At 45.6% G+C, this 18,385-nt stretch overlaps 4 protein-coding genes across 4 annotated transcripts; 1 reads left to right on the forward strand and 3 right to left on the reverse strand.

Annotated features, from left to right (window-relative positions):
- Positions 1-82: 82 nt before the first annotated feature.
- Positions 83-3,797, reverse strand: EDB93DRAFT_1258501 (uncharacterized protein; the record flags this gene model as incomplete). Its single annotated transcript, XM_041454132.1, has 11 exons — positions 83-120; positions 173-325; positions 378-1,217; positions 1,280-1,411; positions 1,468-1,599; positions 1,651-1,881; positions 1,947-2,894; positions 2,947-3,054; positions 3,125-3,193; positions 3,244-3,477; positions 3,527-3,797. 11 exons carry the CDS (start codon positions 3,795-3,797, stop codon positions 83-85), a joined length of 3,156 nt encoding a protein of 1,051 aa, XP_041300585.1.
- Positions 3,798-4,329: 532 nt separating this feature from the next.
- Positions 4,330-5,325, forward strand: EDB93DRAFT_1258502 (uncharacterized protein; the record flags this gene model as incomplete). The annotated part of the gene is made up of 6 exons (XM_041454133.1): positions 4,330-4,447; positions 4,521-4,593; positions 4,648-4,768; positions 4,826-4,887; positions 4,944-5,020; positions 5,087-5,325. 6 exons carry the CDS (start codon positions 4,330-4,332, stop codon positions 5,323-5,325), a joined length of 690 nt encoding a protein of 229 aa, XP_041300586.1.
- Positions 5,326-6,292: 967 nt separating this feature from the next.
- Positions 6,293-8,133, reverse strand: EDB93DRAFT_1244129 (uncharacterized protein; the record flags this gene model as incomplete). The annotated part of the gene is made up of 3 exons (XM_041452198.1): positions 6,293-7,128; positions 7,187-7,834; positions 8,031-8,133. 3 exons carry the CDS (start codon positions 8,131-8,133, stop codon positions 6,293-6,295), a joined length of 1,587 nt encoding a protein of 528 aa, XP_041300587.1.
- A 6,340-nt stretch (positions 8,134-14,473) lies between these two features.
- On the reverse strand, positions 14,474-16,209 carry EDB93DRAFT_1286019 (uncharacterized protein; the record flags this gene model as incomplete). The annotated part of the gene is made up of 6 exons (XM_041454502.1): positions 15,859-16,209; positions 15,671-15,802; positions 14,875-15,608; positions 14,769-14,812; positions 14,571-14,724; positions 14,474-14,539 (listed from the first exon to the last, which is right to left on the reverse strand). The coding sequence occupies exons 1-6, from the start codon at positions 16,037-16,039 to the stop codon at positions 14,474-14,476; spliced, it is 1,311 nt and encodes a 436-aa protein (XP_041300588.1). The 5' UTR covers positions 16,040-16,209.
- Positions 16,210-18,385: the final 2,176 nt, after the last annotated feature.

Raw genomic sequence — 18,385 nt, forward strand, 5'->3', positions numbered from 1 at the left:
GCAGTCATGGCAGGCGGCGCAGTAGGACGAGGAAATCGCTTTATACTGCCAAGATTCCAGTTGGAGACGCGTTTTCGAGATGTTATTGCAGCATATGACCGTTGAGAATCATCTTGTACCCTTTCCTCCGCACAATCCTCAGCCTCCACTGGAATATGTGTTCCACATGCACGTGGCACTATGCTGTTGCGATCTCGTGCCATAGAAATCTCCTTTGTGCCTTTCAAGATCTGGGAGAGCCTCGCCTTCCTTTCCTGAGTCAATGTTATGCCAAGCTCCGAGGTCTCCTCATCATGTGCGTCTGCGTCCTCTGTGTTTTCATCGCCTGTGTTGCTATCAGCATCGTTGTCGATGTTTAAATGATCTCAAGTACTCACTTTGTTCCATTACAGGAGGTCGTTTGCATCTCGCGCATGTTGCACTGACGACAGCCAGCGTACGGAGCATCAAGCTACATTCAGCATGATACTTTCCTGTACGCACTGCATATAAAATTTCTTCTTCTGGTGGTAGATCGTCTTGCCAACACGATGGTGGACTCTCCCGGAGCATCATGTAGTCGTCGTAGCTAGTCTTTACTTGTCCTGCTACAATGCGCAAGATTTTGATACGCATTGTATGACAACAGAGCGTTTCTGTTGGATCTATTGGCAAGTAGCCATCCGGAAGTCCATGGATCATTGTCTTCTCCATCAATGAGCACGCTGTGGCACTGTAGTCGATTCCGCTTTGATACCCATCGTAAGACAGCACCTGAACGTCGTCGAGATCTCCTGGATTCCACCCATGTATGGTCGCGATTCTGTCCCAGTAGTCTGGCCCGTTCCATGTGATCCATTCACCACCATCCACATCCATGTCATCATCAGGGGTGTGGCAATTAAGGACGTGCGCCCTGCGTCCCTCGAAGTCGAATACTATAGCAAGGAACTGGACGTCATAATTAACGATGAATCCCACTGGCACCATAGGACACTCCTCGTCGCAGGGTATGTATTGGTCGGTCCTCAAGATATCCATGTCATCCTCATTGCGGTTTGTTGGCGCAGCCGCCAACATGTCCATAAATCTTATCCTGTTTTGGCCTTGTATTGAATACCATACTCCTAATAGGTAGAAGTTGGCTACGGCGCTGTCGATGCATTCTGATTTTACAGCCATGGTAGAGGACGCCTCCATAGCTGCAGCCCAACGGGATGGTCGTGCCATTGCGCGGGCTGCGACGAGTGGTGGTCATTTTATTCAATAATCCAGCAATGTGGTTTTGAGATAAACTCACAGGCAATCTCCTCCGCAGTGTACGTGATCTCCACAGTCGGTACTCTTTCAAGCGAGATTGATCTCTGCCCTTCCATATTTGGAGGGGGAGTGGGGCGGTATTCTTCATCGTGATCCCTCCTGTCGCACGAGGCTGCACCACAGTCACTTAATTGCTCAAAGAATCCAGGAGGTTATTTGTGCGCTCACAGTTGTGTTCATCATAGCACTGTGGTTCTCCTTCATCTCCAGATTCATAATCATTATCATGTGCGATGTACTCGAATTCATTGCTATCCTCCTGTCTCTCAGCTTGTGTGGTACGTGCCAGCTTCTTTATTCCTGCAACAAACATCAACGGGACTGCATATTTCCTATCAATTGAAGACGCACCTGCCATACGGGAATGTACCGAACGCTTTTTTGGACGTCCTTTACCCTTCTTTCGAGCGACATTTTTGGACCTCTCACGGACCTCCTTCTGTACCATGGATCCTGGTGCAGTGGTACCCTCTGGCACAGGGCTGATAGTGGCACGTATCGCATAAGACTTTCCAGTTTTCTCTCTATAGCTCTGCATATGTGAGCGTGAAATGTCACTGGTCTGTGTGGTGTGATATGACTCTGTCAAAGAATTTCACGAATGGATAAATATTCATCCTTCTCCAATGACATGTTGTTGAACTTACCCTGTGGTACATCATTGGACTCCGCTCTTCCCTCGTTTTCGAATTGATTGATATCATCATATAAGACACCATGGTTATTTTCATCGGTTTGAAAGTGATCCCTGGTCTTCTGAATCAATGTGGGGTGTCTGCATGCTTCGCACGTCGCACTTGAAGCAGCCAAGCTTTCTAGCAGACCTTGGCATTCCGTAGGATGTTGCCCATGCTGTATCGCATTGATGACATCCTCATCTGGCATCTCATCGAGCATACACTGTGCTTCAGCATTATCCAGGAGCATCATGTAGTCTCTGCACCTGATCACAATCTGCGCAGAAACAATGCGGAATATCTTCATGCGCAGTAGGTGCCCGCATTCTATGTGTATCTGGGGTACATTCCCGTCTTCATCTAGCCCTGCTGTCATAACTTGCTCCAGCACGGAGCACGCTATGGGGCCACAGTCCACTCCATTTTGCTCCCAGTCCAGCGCTCTGATGATGACATTTGTAGGATCTCCTGCCGTCCAACCATGGATTGCTGCAATGTGTATCCAATATCCAGGGCCTCCCCATACCTTCCAGCCATCTGCATTTATCTTGTCGACATGCATTGTATCGTTGGAAATATGGCGGCCAAGGATGTGTGCTGTATGTCGTGCATAGTCAAATATGACGGTGAAGAAATGATCCCCATGATGGACTACAAATCCCACAGGAGCTACGGTACATGCGACATCTTGAGGTATGAAGTGGTACCTCCTGATGCTGTCCAGCTCGACGTCTAACAATTTAGTAGCCATCGCTGAATACATTTCCAGATATCTGATGCGGAATTTGGCTAACCCATCATACCAGACATGCGAAAGGTAAAAGTTTGCCACTGTTGAATCAATCCACATGTTTGATCGAAGGGTGGACAGATGGTTCCAGGCATCGGTCCATATAGTTGGTCGCGACATTACACGTGCTGTGTCTCTGATTAACCCATTGATGTCAATATTCCTAGGGGCAACACTCACAAGCGATTTCGGCAATGTTCTGTGACAGCGACTGAATAATGTGTGATTCAAGAGGATTTTTCCGGTTCTCTTCATCATCAACTCCTATGTCTGGCGAATCGATATCCCCTAAGACGAGTCAGTATCTGGTAATACCTAGATAAAGAGAATCTGGTTTTGAAGGAACTTTGGTCCTCACCTGTTCTATTATCATGCACATCACCATTGGCTACGAATTTGACATTGACAAATTTCGTTCCTGATCTCCCTACATGTTTGAGGTTCAGCTGCATACTCGTTCTTGACACAATCACTCACCTCCCACGCGCTTTTTTGGACGTCCTCGCCCTTTCTTCTTGGCTTTTGGGGCTTCGTCATATGTTACACTACTTTTTCCATGAATGTTGCTGACTTTGACGGCATCAGTATCGGCTGGCATGTCGTCTGGGACTGGGCTTATTGTAGCACGGATGACGGGTTTGTTCGATTTTGGCTTGTGGCTAGTAGCAGATAATTCTGCATCAACATTTTCACGTTGAATTGTAGCTCTGCCTGCTCAAAGTTCTCATATATGCATGGAAATATTGTCGAATCAACTCACGATGAGCTGCATTTTTTATCACTTTCTTTTTAGGTCTTCCTCGTGGGCGTTTATTTTCTTCTAAACTAACATTTCCTGCGTCTAGTATCCCACAGCTCTCTATGGCCTGCAAAAGGCCAGTCATTTCTGTGTCTGTGTTCCAACCATCATCGCCCGAATCAGGTACTGCATCCTGAAGTGGCCTTGTTGAGTTCTTTCTGGGTGGGCTTGAATCGAGTATTCCACAGGCCATGATCTCTTCCGCAAGGTTAAGAGCATCTTCCTCCTCCATTGCACTGTGATAATTTACCGAGGCGAGGTGAATGTAGAATTTGGGTATTATACGATATGGACCACAGTTATCTCCTGCCCCGGTGTGTGCTCGAAAATTTACTTTCATTAACGCCCGGACCCTGCGGGTTTGTAAACTCAGAGCTGACTTAAGCACTGAGCACTCAGCGCGATTGATGCCACATAGCATATCGGATCTTGGACGTCGTGACAATACCTCCGGTGAACGTAAGATAATTTTTTTCTGTGGCGCAACCCCATTTGAACACCGATTTACATCAGAATACGTACAACCTGCGCTTTGCAGCATGACCTGGGACGGACAATATATTGGTTTGGCACTATACGGTTATGCCTAGGCTTTTACGAGTTATTTGCATCGAATTCATTCGTCGGTGTCCATATTAGTGGTGATTAATTATTCGATATCGTCATGTCCTTAAATATTGTGGTTCCAGCACGTCGGCCTCAAATTCGACTTGACCCCATATTTTTACTGGTGTGTCCATTCTACCCAGTTTCATCTCACCTCGATGTCTCGTCGCCTGTCCATAATCAACTCCGCCTCACGTGTAGATCGTAGGAGACTCCCACCCATGCGTAGTAGTCAGCCAAATGTTCGTCGACTGCGGACATGTACGTCCTTCGAATGTACGTCCGCCATTTCCACATATGTTTTGTCGATGTATCCCTTAAACTGACTGACTGATGTTGTGTTACTCAGGGATTTACAACACAGAAAGTGATTTATGTTCTACAAATGAGTCGAGGCGTCTCGTACTTAGAGTTGGTCAATCGTACGTCCCAGAGATCAATCCCATATTAGAAGATATTGACATTGAATATATCAGTGTTGCAATCTTCCCAGACGACGCGAGGGCTGTGCCTAAAGCAGATGGCAGCCTTCCCATTATGTCGTATTGGTATGGAAAGGTCGCAAAAATATATTTGAAACGACAAGGACAGACACACGTGAGTGTTCCAACACATACACAGGTTATGTGACTTGCTAATGCGGCACGTCCCAAGGATGTCTGGCTAGACATTAGATGGTATTATCGACGTATCGACCTTGAGGATGCTGGAGTAGAGTGCGATCTCCTTGAATTTGCACGATCAATGTAAAATATTCTGATGCATAAAACAGTTTATCAGAATCAATGGGCGAATATGAATTGGCGCTCAGCGACCATTGTTCGTTAGTCGACATGGCATGTGTTGAAGGTATGAACAATGCGACCTATTGCCCATTTTTTTCTGTTTGATGAGTTTTTTTGTTGTTGTTGTCAGACAATGCCATGATTGTTGGTTACGACGAAGGCGACCTTGCACAACGTCAAATACAACCTGATACTCCATACCATCGATGGAATATCGACATCGAATTTGTGAAGGACGGAAACGATGTCAGCCTGCACAGTGTGCACCTAAATGTGAGGCGATTGATTTTTGAACGTTCGCCGGTGAATATTCAGATAAATTTCCGCTCTACAGAATCCACAGCGAGCATCGCAGTGTCGCTGCAATAAATGTGACCATAAGCTATACTGTCCGAGCATGTCCCAGCGATACTGCAGGAAATGTAAGCAGTGGTTCAATCATGAATGCCTCGAGGATCTAGAATGTCGCAGCAATCACATTCCCGTGTTGCCAGGTACAGCCAGCGATCTTGACTTGGAAAAAGATTTTCTCATCATGTTGACCATGCCGATTTGCCGTGGTGGACGTTTTGGGGTAGTCGGAAACGGGTCGGTTTATTCTTGTGCGAAATCCCTCTTCAAAGAGGCAAAAGTTCATGGTGCACTCCCAAGGGGATGGAGGAGTATGTTTATAGGACATGATCCGAGGGACTATGAGGGAATTCATTATTATAGGTGCCCATCTTGCATACATGTGTTGTGCTGAAACAGAAACGGTTATCGTTGCATACGAGATGGTCTTACTGAACGTGATCCGAAATTTTATTTTCTTGAACGTCCTGTGGCTAGATATAGGATAGGTTCATATTAACCCGACAGCACGGTATCGCCCAACATGGCATACTGTATGTAATGAGGCTATACTAGTGATTTGATGATCCGATTGCAGCGGTCTTTAATATTCAGTACTAAATTGTGGTATGATAATGTAAAATGCTTGTGTTTCACCAGGTCTCGCTTCCGAATTGTTGAGGCAAAGATAGACACCTTGTTACATCGGCTACAGGAGCCTGGCAGGTGGAGTGAAAAAACCACAGCACATGGTGAGATCATTGTCATTGTGCAATAGCAAACACACCGTAATGTTACATGACAAACGACGAACACCTCATTCTACGCTGATTGCTAGCTTGCATAGTTTAGAATTTTCGCGTTGATTCCTGACTTGCATAGTTGGCCTTTGTCTGTGTAGCCGAGTGATTCAAATGTCCAGATTCCTTAGCAATTACTTACAAATTTATCTAGAAACGCGTGATGGAATGTATATTTGCTTCCTGTTGGATTACACGTGGTATAGCTACTTATCGGCCCTCATGTCAATTAGGACATCGAGCATAAAGTAATCGTGAGCCGCCTTCACGACTTCTCCATCTCTCGCATCGTGTGGTCTCTTGATATGAGCGTAATTCACATATGGCGGATATCGCACAACCTCTTCTACACCCGCCCAGTCGAAGTCGATGATCATGAACTTTGTTCTATCGTCCTTCATCACCATGATATTGGTATCGCGTAGATCGCCATGGACTAGCTGGCACGCATGCAGTGTCTTCAGGTGCTCTCCAATAGCCTCGAACACACGTCGAGGGATGCGCTCTGAATCCGGCAAGTCGGCCAATACATCATAGCCGACAAGTTTGTCCATGACTATCATGTACCAACCTCCGGGGAGCTGTTCGAATCCTCGTAATCTAGGGGCAACGCCTGATCGAGCACAATGCAGATGAGCATCGCGTGAATAACGTCTGACAAATTTGATGCAGATAGCAGCCTCAGCATCTCCTTCAGCGAGGGTCCCAAAAAAGATGAGTTTTGTAGATTGTCCCCCATTGTTTTTGAGATGCTCCGTATACTTGAAAGATATCTCGCTGTTGTCATCGAGAGATGTGAAGCTTGTTGGATATGGGAACAGCATGGGGTGACATAGCGTGTTAGCAAGTGCAGAGTCAGGAGGGAGCGTCTCGTAATGTCTCTCGAGCGATCTCACGGCTTTGCGGAATGCAGCCATGTGACGTGCAGCGGCCATCTGATTATCAGTATCGGTGGAATGATAATTGAATGCAAGAGGGTTCGAAAGGAGTTGTGCAGCAGGCCGCAAAGTCCAAACGGCACTAGCAAAGACAACGTATGGTCCTGTAGAAAGAGTAGTTTACATATCAAATTGAATGCCTGGGATCAGTTTGAGACTGACCAAACAGTATCAGGATGAAACACGGCAGAGCCGACCCCGACATCTGAGGTGCAAAATTCCTCGTTGACTCCAGGTAGTAATTGAGAGCCTGCACATACGGTTCCGAGCTAGAGGTCGCCGCCTCGTTCTTGAACTCCGCAATTACAAAAGAATGACAATTTCCACGGACGTCGATGGACATGTCTGCATCTGTCTGATATGCAGTTCCTTGCACCCTGCTGTGCAGGCGAAAGCCAAGGCGGTACGCTGCGAGCACCTTGCTAACTGCAGCTATTCTTTTGTCTTCATTTTCATACAAGGCCGAATTTACATTGGCCAGTTCGTGGATGAACGCATTGTCTTCTTCCGTTATCCTGTTATTCTTGCAGTCATCGATGAATTGGCCGAAGGCTGGATGTAGCAGCGTGGAAGGAATAGTTTCCTCAACATCGCGAGGACGCCCACATGCTATCCGTGTGTTCTCTTTCTCCTGTTGATCACGAAACGATGAAGGGTGCGAACCTGCAGACGGCGACTGTGATCTATTGTGTTTTATTTTCTGTTTTTTGGCAAATTCGTCCATATCTTTTAGGAAGATCTCTCGTGTCACTTTGATAGGGTCCTGTCCTTCGATGACACGGTTGACTCGCAGAGGGGGATTCGCCGACCCTATCAGCCTTAAATCACCATAACATTCAATTTGTTCATATAGTCACTTATATGGTCAAAACAGAAATAGGTTTCAAACTTTGGAAAAAATATCTTTTCCTGGGCTGGTACATCATTTAGAGGCATCTTCCAGGAATCATATGAACCAAGAATTAAGAAAAACGGCGGTTGGAATATGGAGATATGGTCGAAATACTGACTTTTTTGCCCCTCCACCAAACCGCAATATTGGCGACCTCTATACACCCTGGGACCATCTCCAATCGATTTGTATGACTGAAAAACAGTAGGAACACCATTTTCAGCATTGGTCTTGAGTTATATTCGAGTGTGGTGCGATATAGGGGGTAGGAGGGGGGAGGAGGACATTCTATATCTCGACAACCTGATTTTTCCTGACATATTGGGCTTTACCATCGTGTTCAGGTACATTGAGAGCCCCCTGGAAAAATGCTTTTGGAGGGCATGCAAGTCATGGGAAGGCTAGAAAAATCGATCTTTGAGGGGGGTATGCGACAAATTCGCACATGTCACTTTGTATGGTCTCAAATCGCTCTTGTATCATTCTCAATCGATTTATATCATTGTAAAACAGTAGGGACACCCTTCTACATACCGGTATTTACATAATAGGAAGATATGTGAGTTAGGGGGGGAGGAGGACCTTCTGTATCTCGACCACCTGATTTTTTCTGACAATTCGGGCTTGACCATCTTGTTCGCAGCTATCAAGAGCCCCCAGGAAAAATGGATTTGGAGTCATGGCAAGTCATGGGAAGGCCAGAAAAATCGATCTTTGAGGGGGGGTATGAGGTCAACTTACACATTACATTTCATATTGGCCAAAAACACTTCGAACCCATCTTCAATCTATTTGTATGATCCAAATGCACTATTTAAATCCTTTTTACATCAGTATATACATAAAATCATGCTTCATTGTTGAGTAGGTAGGGGGAGGGGGTAGCATGACTCTGAAACATGATTTATTCGGACAAAATCAGCATTGCCATCGCATTCAGAGCGTCAAATAACCTTAGGATCAAGTTCCATTTGAAGCCAGGCAAGTCATATGAAGGCTGAAAAAATCAACCTTTGGGTGAGGCAACAGGACAGGGGCGACCCTGCTTACATAAGCAAATGCGGACAGGTGGGCACACTTGAAGCAAGACACCACATATCAGAGGCCTGTTGCTCATAAATGTACATATATTGATTGTGGTTGTATTGAGCTTGAGATTCAGACATTGAAGTCACCGAAAGGCTGAGACAGTCGACCTTTGATTGAGCACCTCAGCATGGCAACCTTACACTCACTCCTCACTCATAACTTTAGAACATGATTTTTTTGAACAAAAGTAGCATTACAATTGGAATCCGATGGTTCAATAACCCCCATTGAGATGTCTATTCGACACAAAGCAAGTCATGTGAAGGCTGAAAAAATCAACCTTTGGGTGAGGCAACAGGACAGGGGCGACCCTGCTTACATAAGCAAATGCGGACAGGTGGACACACTTGAAGCAAGACACCACATATCAGAGGCCTGTTGCTCATAAATGTACATAGATCGATTGGAGCCTTGTATGGGCAAGTATTCCCTTGCCATGCATGAAAGAGTCGGGTACTGTGACTGGTGGTGCTGACAAATTTTCGTTAGTCAACTCGTATGCTTGTGATAGCATAAACACTCACCCCCCACCAACATACGACATCATCAGTCTGCTCGAGAGGACTTCCAAGATAAGCCGTAAGTTCAGCGCGAGGGTTCAGCTTGGTGCGATCTGATGCGAGACGTGCTTGCACAGCTGCAAGCACCCATGAACGGCCATACTGACCATGCAAGTCAGATGTCCCTTGTTCGTTGTCAGCCTCTACAGCAACAGAGGTCGGGGCCACATCACGGTAGTACTCATCGAACGACTCCTTGTCCCACTGATGTTCGGCATATGCAATCTTGACATTGGGGTCGAGTGCTTCAAAGCCAGTAACTCATCAGTATCATCATAAGTGAAGAGGTATGAACATACCAAGGCAAGTAGAGTTTGCAGGAAGTATAACACATCGTCGATCATCAAAGATGTGTTATATTTCCTGCAAACTCTACTTGCTGATGGGGTCGGACAGGTGGGCAAACTTGACACAAGACTCCATATATCAGAGATCTGTTGCTCCAAAATGTACATAGATCGATTTTAGTTTTATGTAGCTTGAGATTGAGATATTTAAATCATTAAAATGCTGAGCCAATCGACCGTTGGGTCGAGCACATTAGTATTGCTGACTTACAGTCACTCATTACTCATAACTATAGCAAATAATTTTTTCAGTCAAAATAATCATTGCATTCAGATTCTGGTGGTTCAATAACTTCAATTGAGATGTATATTCGAAGCAAGGCAAGTCATACAAAGGCTGAAAAAATCGATCATTGTGAGGTAGCAAGACAGGGGCGAGCCTGCTTACATAAGCAGATGCGGACGGGTGGACACATAGAATAAGACTTTTACAAATCAAATTTCTGTTAGGCTCCTAAATGTAAAATGATCAGTTACCCCTGTAATGCGGTCAATTTAGTCATATGAAGGTCGAAACAACCGACCCCAGGTTGAGCACCCCAGCATTACATGTGGCATCGTTCACTTTCGTCCCATAGTATTAATGACCCCCAGTGAAATCTCAATTTGAAAGTGAGAAAGTGAGAAGGTCATATGAATGGAAACAAAATAAATCATGAAGGATAGTGCGATAGCCTAGGGTTATGCCACCAACATAAGCACATGATCAACTTGGACACAGCCTGACTGACAAGTTGAACTATTCTAAATCCTTATTTCTCAATGGCTGCAGCGGCAGACCAGCAGCAATGATTTCCAACACTTGTTATTACAGTGTTTTAGACTTTATTTTAAAAAAATTGTTTTTAAAAAACAAGTTCGCAAATGTCAACAAGACGTACATGTGATCTACACAAAGGAGGCGATATTATAGAGACAGGGGTACTAAGCGGCATTCCCAATACTCATTTTTGAAATTTTTGAACAACCTGAAAGCTAACCTGTCATAAAATAGGAACCAATGGAATCGAGTTAGGGGTTATATTTTTCGGACTACAATGAGTTAGGTAAACCCTCCTTAGTGCCCCTTTTCTACACCATTGCGACGATGTGGGCACAAATAGATCGCACTCCTCCCCCATCCTTTTTCATGTGGGTCAACTGTCAATAACAGTCTCGGCCTTTGTTTCTCTTTTTGCACTGTTTACATGCATAGAGCTGTAAATCCCAAGTTGTCCAAGTTAGTCACATCATTGAGTCCTGGCTTTCCGTATCAAAACTAGTTCTTGCGCGGATTCCTGAAATACAACAGTGAAACGCTTTGGTCGAATTATCATGCCGAGCTGGTATAATATCATGTATGTACATCAAGGTCGATCTACATCCATTTCATCATGCCTTGCCGAGTCCATAGGTTCTGCTAGATTCATTGGGAATGGTCTGGCCTTGCGAGGACGTGCAGGGGGAGGGATTCTCTTGTGTTTGTTTGCCTGATTCAGTCGTTTGCGAAGTTCCCTGCGTTTCTGCCTGTCAGACTTCTTTCTGAGAGCCCCAAAAGCGTCGAAAGGTGTGATGTCCATCAAATCCGCAGCGAAAATGCGTTTTCCCTTGATTATATTCACTGGCCTGCGAGCGACGGGTGCTCTCTGGCCAATTCCAGCTCTTCCCAAGCATTCGATCTTGTAGAATGCTGGATTGGCGATGAAGACTATGGCGGACTGTTTGACCCTCCAGATGGCTCCTGCGCTTGCCGGAAGACAGTGAAGGTTGCAAAATATATCTGCAAGTCCATTCTGCAGCGATTCTCTTTCGTCCTCATCCATTCTTTTCAACGACCTGTGGAATTCTGCGATGTATCCATCTCCGGTCCACAATGCAGACCACTGGGAATTAACCTTCTTGGGCGATTCAGGGGCTGGAAAAAATGTAGACCACCTGTTTGCGAAGGATCTAGACCTTGGTCCCGTGCAACCGGGGGTCACACCAGTGTAGTCCTGTAGTCCGATATTGCAGGCCTCGAATGTCACATCAGTGAGGGTGTCAGTGATGCTCGTTATCGTCCAACACTTCATGGCTTCCTGCAACGATGTAGGGCACGGCCTGATTCCCTGAAAAATTTCATCTTTTAGCATGAGCCACAGATGCTTTGTGCACATCAAAAATAGTCGTCCTGCAGAGAGTCGTGAATCTGAGAGTCTGGAATGCCACACCCAAGGCTTCATAATAGTCGCTATAGAACTAACTATGGCTGACTTCAGTCGAGCCCATGAAGGCCTCCGACCGATAGGGAATTCCTCAGACTCAGCCTCTGCATCGGCCCTAGATATCTCATGCCTTGCTGCTGTTCTAGCCTTTTGTGCTTTGGTGTTCGCCCCCATAAGCGCAAGCACGGTGATATCATCCTGTTGCTGGATGTCATACAGGCATGTATCGCTGCTGATGTCGAATTCCTGTAGGAAGAACATCCCTGCGGTCTCCAGCACATTTCTATACTCCAAAAGAGCCAGTGATTCGCGCAGATGAGAGTCGAACACGATTGGGGTTGACGTTGTGGAGCGGAGCATGTGATTCAGTATGCTGGTGAGGACGCCAAGGTTTGGAGGGTTCTTCCGTATGATAGCGATCTGAGTTCGTTGAATCTCACGAACTCGTCTTGCCAAGAATCCAAACCATAACTCGGATGGGATCCACAGAATCGGGTCGGATTTCAGATACTCTTCCGCCTGAATCATTATCATCAACATGGAGAATCCTCGAATTGATGTTCTCAAGTGAATATCGCATACCTTAGATATCGTGCTGTCAAGAATCAGTCTTGCGGCCTTTCCACTCGTCCTGTATTCATCTCGCACACCATATGTTTTGTCTTTGGATCCAGTCAACATCCTTTCGATATTGAAGCATTCCACCATATAATTCGACGATGCCTTGTATGCATCGCTGTCTGTTGCAAAGGTGACCTGGTTGCTGGTGGTTCTGATGGCTTCGTAGTACAGGTTGTACGCGCTCCGGAATGCCACATGACTCTGTTGACATCTTTCTCTCTGCATCTCAGCCTGGAGTGCGCCATACCGTGAGAGTGTGTTGTGGTGATGCAGCTGTCCTCTATTATAACCCCCCGCCCCGAATGAGGCCTCCAATGCGTCCAGTCTCCAAAGTCCTACCACAGGAACATCTGATGAGCGAGGCGTGAATGAGATTCCAACATCGACCAGTAATTCTCCGTGTCTCCTGTCCATCATATGATCCCAATCTAGGTCAGGCAGATTGCAATATAGCGCTTCTTCAGGTCCTTGGAATTTTCCTCTCTGACCATCCTTGGTGATGAGCTTGATCCCCTTTCCCTCGAGCACAAAGAAGCACGACCCAAACATGCTTAGCTCCATTTCTCCATCCTTGATCCGATCGTTCATCCTTGCCTGCACGTCCATGAAGTCATCATTTGACAATGGAATTATCTTTGGTGTTCCTCTTCCTCCTGTCGCACCGTGTCCTCCCTTGTTCTTGTATCTTGCCTCATTGAGTGACTGCTTCAAATACGCCTGCCAGCTAATGTCAGCGCAATCTCCGATGGCTGGAAGCAAGACTCGGTCCCAGAAGATGTCTTCGACTTCGTTAGGTATTATGTTGACTCTCTTTCCACTGATGGCATCATCGTGTTTGAGGCGCGGAAAGAAAATATACACATTCAAGGTGGAAGCTGCGGATGAGATGCGCCCTATGCAGAGATGTGGGATGGTTTCCATTTTGACTCTTAGAGAAAGCCATTCTGACCTCCCTCCTGGTTCGTGTGCATCCTCTTCTGACTGCGGAATGAGGAGATCCAGATATGCGTGATTATGCTTTGAGATCCCTGGTTTGGAATGAAATGGAGGCGTCATATATATTCCGATGGTACCACGCAATTTCAACGTCTTTGTCGTCCATATGATGCTGTCGATATCCACTGAGATTGATATATCTCCTTCGTCGAATTTGATGGCATCCAGCTCAAGGTCAACATATATAGGTCTCTCCTCTCCATCTGAAATATGTGCACGACCACGCACAAACAAGCTGTGTCCATGTTTGCATTCCTCCTGCAGGGGTGGATCATGCTGATCGACCGAGTCGAGCATCTCATAGGCAGACAATATGATAACATCGCTCACTGTCACATCGCCCCTTTCTGGGTCAGCCCTTTTCCTGTCTAAGGAATATGCACCCGTCACTCGATCGGGCACCTGGTTTGATGCATCGTATGAATCCAATGTACCGACAGGCATGATGTGATCCATCGTAGAGATAGGCTGGCACTGGTAGAACATCTGAAATGTGCTTGGCCTGATCCTGTATCCATGGTCGACCCAGGTCGCCCAGGCCGCGGAAATTTCCATTCTGGATGAATGATATATCATGGTAGGATCAACGTCACTAGGGGGTCTCAGCATTTCTATGGTTGGTCCGCCCTCATAATCGTCAAAGTTTCTGTTGTCTTGCAGCCATCTCCTTCCTCTGTACGCAGTCATGGCAGGCGGCGCAGTAGGACGAGGAAATCGCTTTATACTGCCAAGATTCCAGTTGGAGACGCGTTTTCGAGATGTTATTGCAGCATATGACCGTTGAGAATCATCTTGTACCCTTTCCTCCGCACAATCCTCAGCCTCCACTGGAATATGTGTTCCACATGCACGTGGCACTATGCTGTTGCGATCTCGTGCCATAGAAATCTCCTTTGTGCCTTTCAAGATCTGGGAGAGCCTCGCCTTCCTTTCCTGAGTCAATGTTATGCCAAGCTCCGAGGTCTCCTCATCATGTGCGTCTGCGTCCTCTGTGTTTTCATCGCCTGTGTTGCTATCAGCATCGTTGTCGATGTTTAAATGATCTCAAGTACTCACTTTGTTCCATTACAGGAGGTCGTTTGCATCTCGCGCATGTTGCACTGACGACAGCCAGCGTACGGAGCATCAAGCTACATTCAGCATGATACTTTCCTGTACGCACTGCATATAAAATTTCTTCTTCTGGTGGTAGATCGTCTTGCCAACACGATGGTGGACTCTCCCGGAGCATCATGTAGTCGTCGTAGCTAGTCTTTACTTGTCCTGCTACAATGCGCAAGATTTTGATACGCATTGTATGACAACAGAGCGTTTCTGTTGGATCTATTGGCAAGTAGCCATCCGGAAGTCCATGGATCATTGTCTTCTCCATCAATGAGCACGCTGTGGCACTGTAGTCGATTCCGCTTTGATACCCATCGTAAGACAGCACCTGAACGTCGTCGAGATCTCCTGGATTCCACCCATGTATGGTCGCGATTCTGTCCCAGTAGTCTGGCCCGTTCCATGTGATCCATTCACCACCATCCACATCCATGTCATCATCAGGGGTGTGGCAATTAAGGACGTGCGCCCTGCGTCCCTCGAAGTCGAATACTATAGCAAGGAACTGGACGTCATAATTAACGATGAATCCCACTGGCACCATAGGACACTCCTCGTCGCAGGGTATGTATTGGTCGGTCCTCAAGATATCCATGTCATCCTCATTGCGGTTTGTTGGCGCAGCCGCCAACATGTCCATAAATCTTATCCTGTTTTGGCCTTGTATTGAATACCATACTCCTAATAGGTAGAAGTTGGCTACGGCGCTGTCGATGCATTCTGATTTTACAGCCATGGTAGAGGACGCCTCCATAGCTGCAGCCCAACGGGATGGTCGTGCCATTGCGCGGGCTGCGACGAGTGGTGGTCATTTTATTCAATAATCCAGCAATGTGGTTTTGAGATAAACTCACAGGCAATCTCCTCCGCAGTGTACGTGATCTCCACAGTCGGTACTCTTTCAAGCGAGATTGATCTCTGCCCTTCCATATTTGGAGGGGGAGTGGGGCGGTATTCTTCATCGTGATCCCTCCTGTCGCACGAGGCTGCACCACAGTCACTTAATTGCTCAAAGAATCCAGGAGGTTATTTGTGCGCTCACAGTTGTGTTCATCATAGCACTGTGGTTCTCCTTCATCTCCAGATTCATAATCATTATCATGTGCGATGTACTCGAATTCATTGCTATCCTCCTGTCTCTCAGCTTGTGTGGTACGTGCCAGCTTCTTTATTCCTGCAACAAACATCAACGGGACTGCATATTTCCTATCAATTCTACCCATGATTTTGCAAGTCCATTAGAGTTAAGGCTGGGTTATGGTATATCTAAAACAGCCATATTGCGCAAATATGCACATGTCAGATTTGCGCAAAATTGACCCCCCCATATTGCGCAAATATGCACATGTCAGATTTGCGCAAAATTGACCCCTCATATTGCGCAAAAATACAAATGTCAGATTTGCGCAAAATTGACCCCTCATATTGCACAAATATACAAATGTCAGATTTGCGTGATATGGACCCTTCATATTGCGCAAATATACAAATGTCAGATTTGCGTGAAATGGACCCCTCATATTGCGCAAATATACAAATGTCAGATTTGCGTGAAATGGACCCTTCATATTGCGCAAATATACAAATGTCAGATTTGCGTGAAATGGACCCCCCCATATTGCGCAAATATGCACATGTCAGATTTGCGCAAAATTGACCCCCCCATATTGCGCAAATATGCAAATGTCAGATTTGCGTCAAATGGACCCCCCCATATTGCGCAAATATGCACATGTCAGATTTGCGTGAAATGGACCCCTTCATATTGCGCAAATATACAAATGTCAGATTTGCGTCAAATGGACCCCTCATATTGCGCAAATATGCAAATGTCAGATTTGCGTCAAATGGACCCCCCCATATTGCGCAAATATGCACATGTCAGATTTGCGTGCAAATGGACCCCTCATATTGCGCAAATATACAAATGTCAGATTTGCGTCAAATGGACCCCCCATATTGCGCAAATATGCACATGTCAGATTTGCGTGAAATCAACCCCTATGTTGCACAAATATACAAATGTCAGACTTTTTGAAATCAACCTCTCATATTTGCAAAAATACAAATGTCAGATTTGCACAAATTGACCCCGTCATATTGCGCAAAATACAAATGTCAGATTTGCGTGACATGGACCCCTTCATATTGCGCAAATATGCAAATGTCAGATTTGCGTGAAATGGACCCCCCATATTGCGCAAATATGCAAATGTCAGATTTGTGCAAACTTGACCCCCTCATATTGCGCAAATATGCAAGTGTCAGATTTGCGCAAAATCGACCCCTCATATTGCGCAAATATGCAAATGTCAGATTTGCGTGAAATGGACCCCCCCATATTGCGCAAATATGCAAATGTCAGATTTGTGCAAACTTGACCCCTCATATTGCGCAAATATGCAAGTGTCAGATTTGCGGCAAATCGACCCCTCATATTGCGCAAATATGCAAATGTCAGATTTGCGTGAAATCAACCCCTATGTTGCACAAATATACAAATGTCAGACTTTTTGAAATCAACCTCTCATATTTTGCAATTTGGAATTAGAATGGAGTCACTGGAATCAGTTCAGACATGGTGTGATATATGAGTGTATTATTATGTAAGCTTGCTATTGTGATATGAGTCAAACTGGTATCCTACAGTGAGGTCTTGAGATTTGGTTAGAATTAAAACTAGTGCAAGTCAGGAGGTGTGCATAAGGAAAATCCCACACATAGAGCTTGATATTACTAAGCTTGTAAACCTTGATATACAGCCATCCAAAGTTTCAAAAACACAAGTTCTGAGTTTCTCGATAGTGGCCTAAGAGTCTGTTCGGACATCATTTTCGCCAACCAACTTTGAAATTCCAACGTAGCCCATACAAGACCAAATAGTCCGAGACCAAAAATAATGTCATGCTGATCATGCTGATACAATATGATAGTGGTCGCTGAGCCTATTGTACAACACAATGCATCCTAACGACCTCAATGCCAAATTTGATCTACTAGACCCACTAGACAAAGATGATGTCGACATCGAAGACAGTGCGGATGAAGATTCCAATTGTGCTGATGCGGTAGACTCCGACCGACTGGACGTAAATGAGCTGCACTGGATAGACAAGATGTTCCATGGTGCTGCTCGTGTAGCAATGGCTATTGCTGATGCTGCTGGGCAGGTACTCCAAGGTCACTCGCAAACTCACTACAACAAGCAACCCTATTATACTTCAGCCTTGTCTGTAATGGCATGGGTCAACGAACTCCTCGCACGACATCCAGACCACATACGATGCGAACTTGGCATGCAGCATCATGTATTCTATTGTACTATTGAATATACTTCACGATTCAGGGTGCAGAAATTCAAAACATGTCACACTTGAGGAGCAGCTTGCCATCTTCTTGTATGCATCTGTCACAGGACTCTCTGTTCGCCATCTTGGTGAATGCTTTCAATGCTCCAATGACACAATAGCAAAATATGTTATCCCTTAGTGTCATACATTTGCTTATTGTTTTGAATGTATTTCAAACATATTCTCAACGCATTTTCCTCCCCCCCGATTTATTCATGT

The sequence above is a fragment of the Suillus bovinus genome (genome assembly GCF_016758785.1).
Source record: "Suillus bovinus strain UH-Sbo-P2 chromosome Unknown EDB93scaffold_322, whole genome shotgun sequence".
Lineage (NCBI taxonomy): Eukaryota > Fungi > Basidiomycota > Agaricomycetes > Boletales > Suillaceae > Suillus > Suillus bovinus.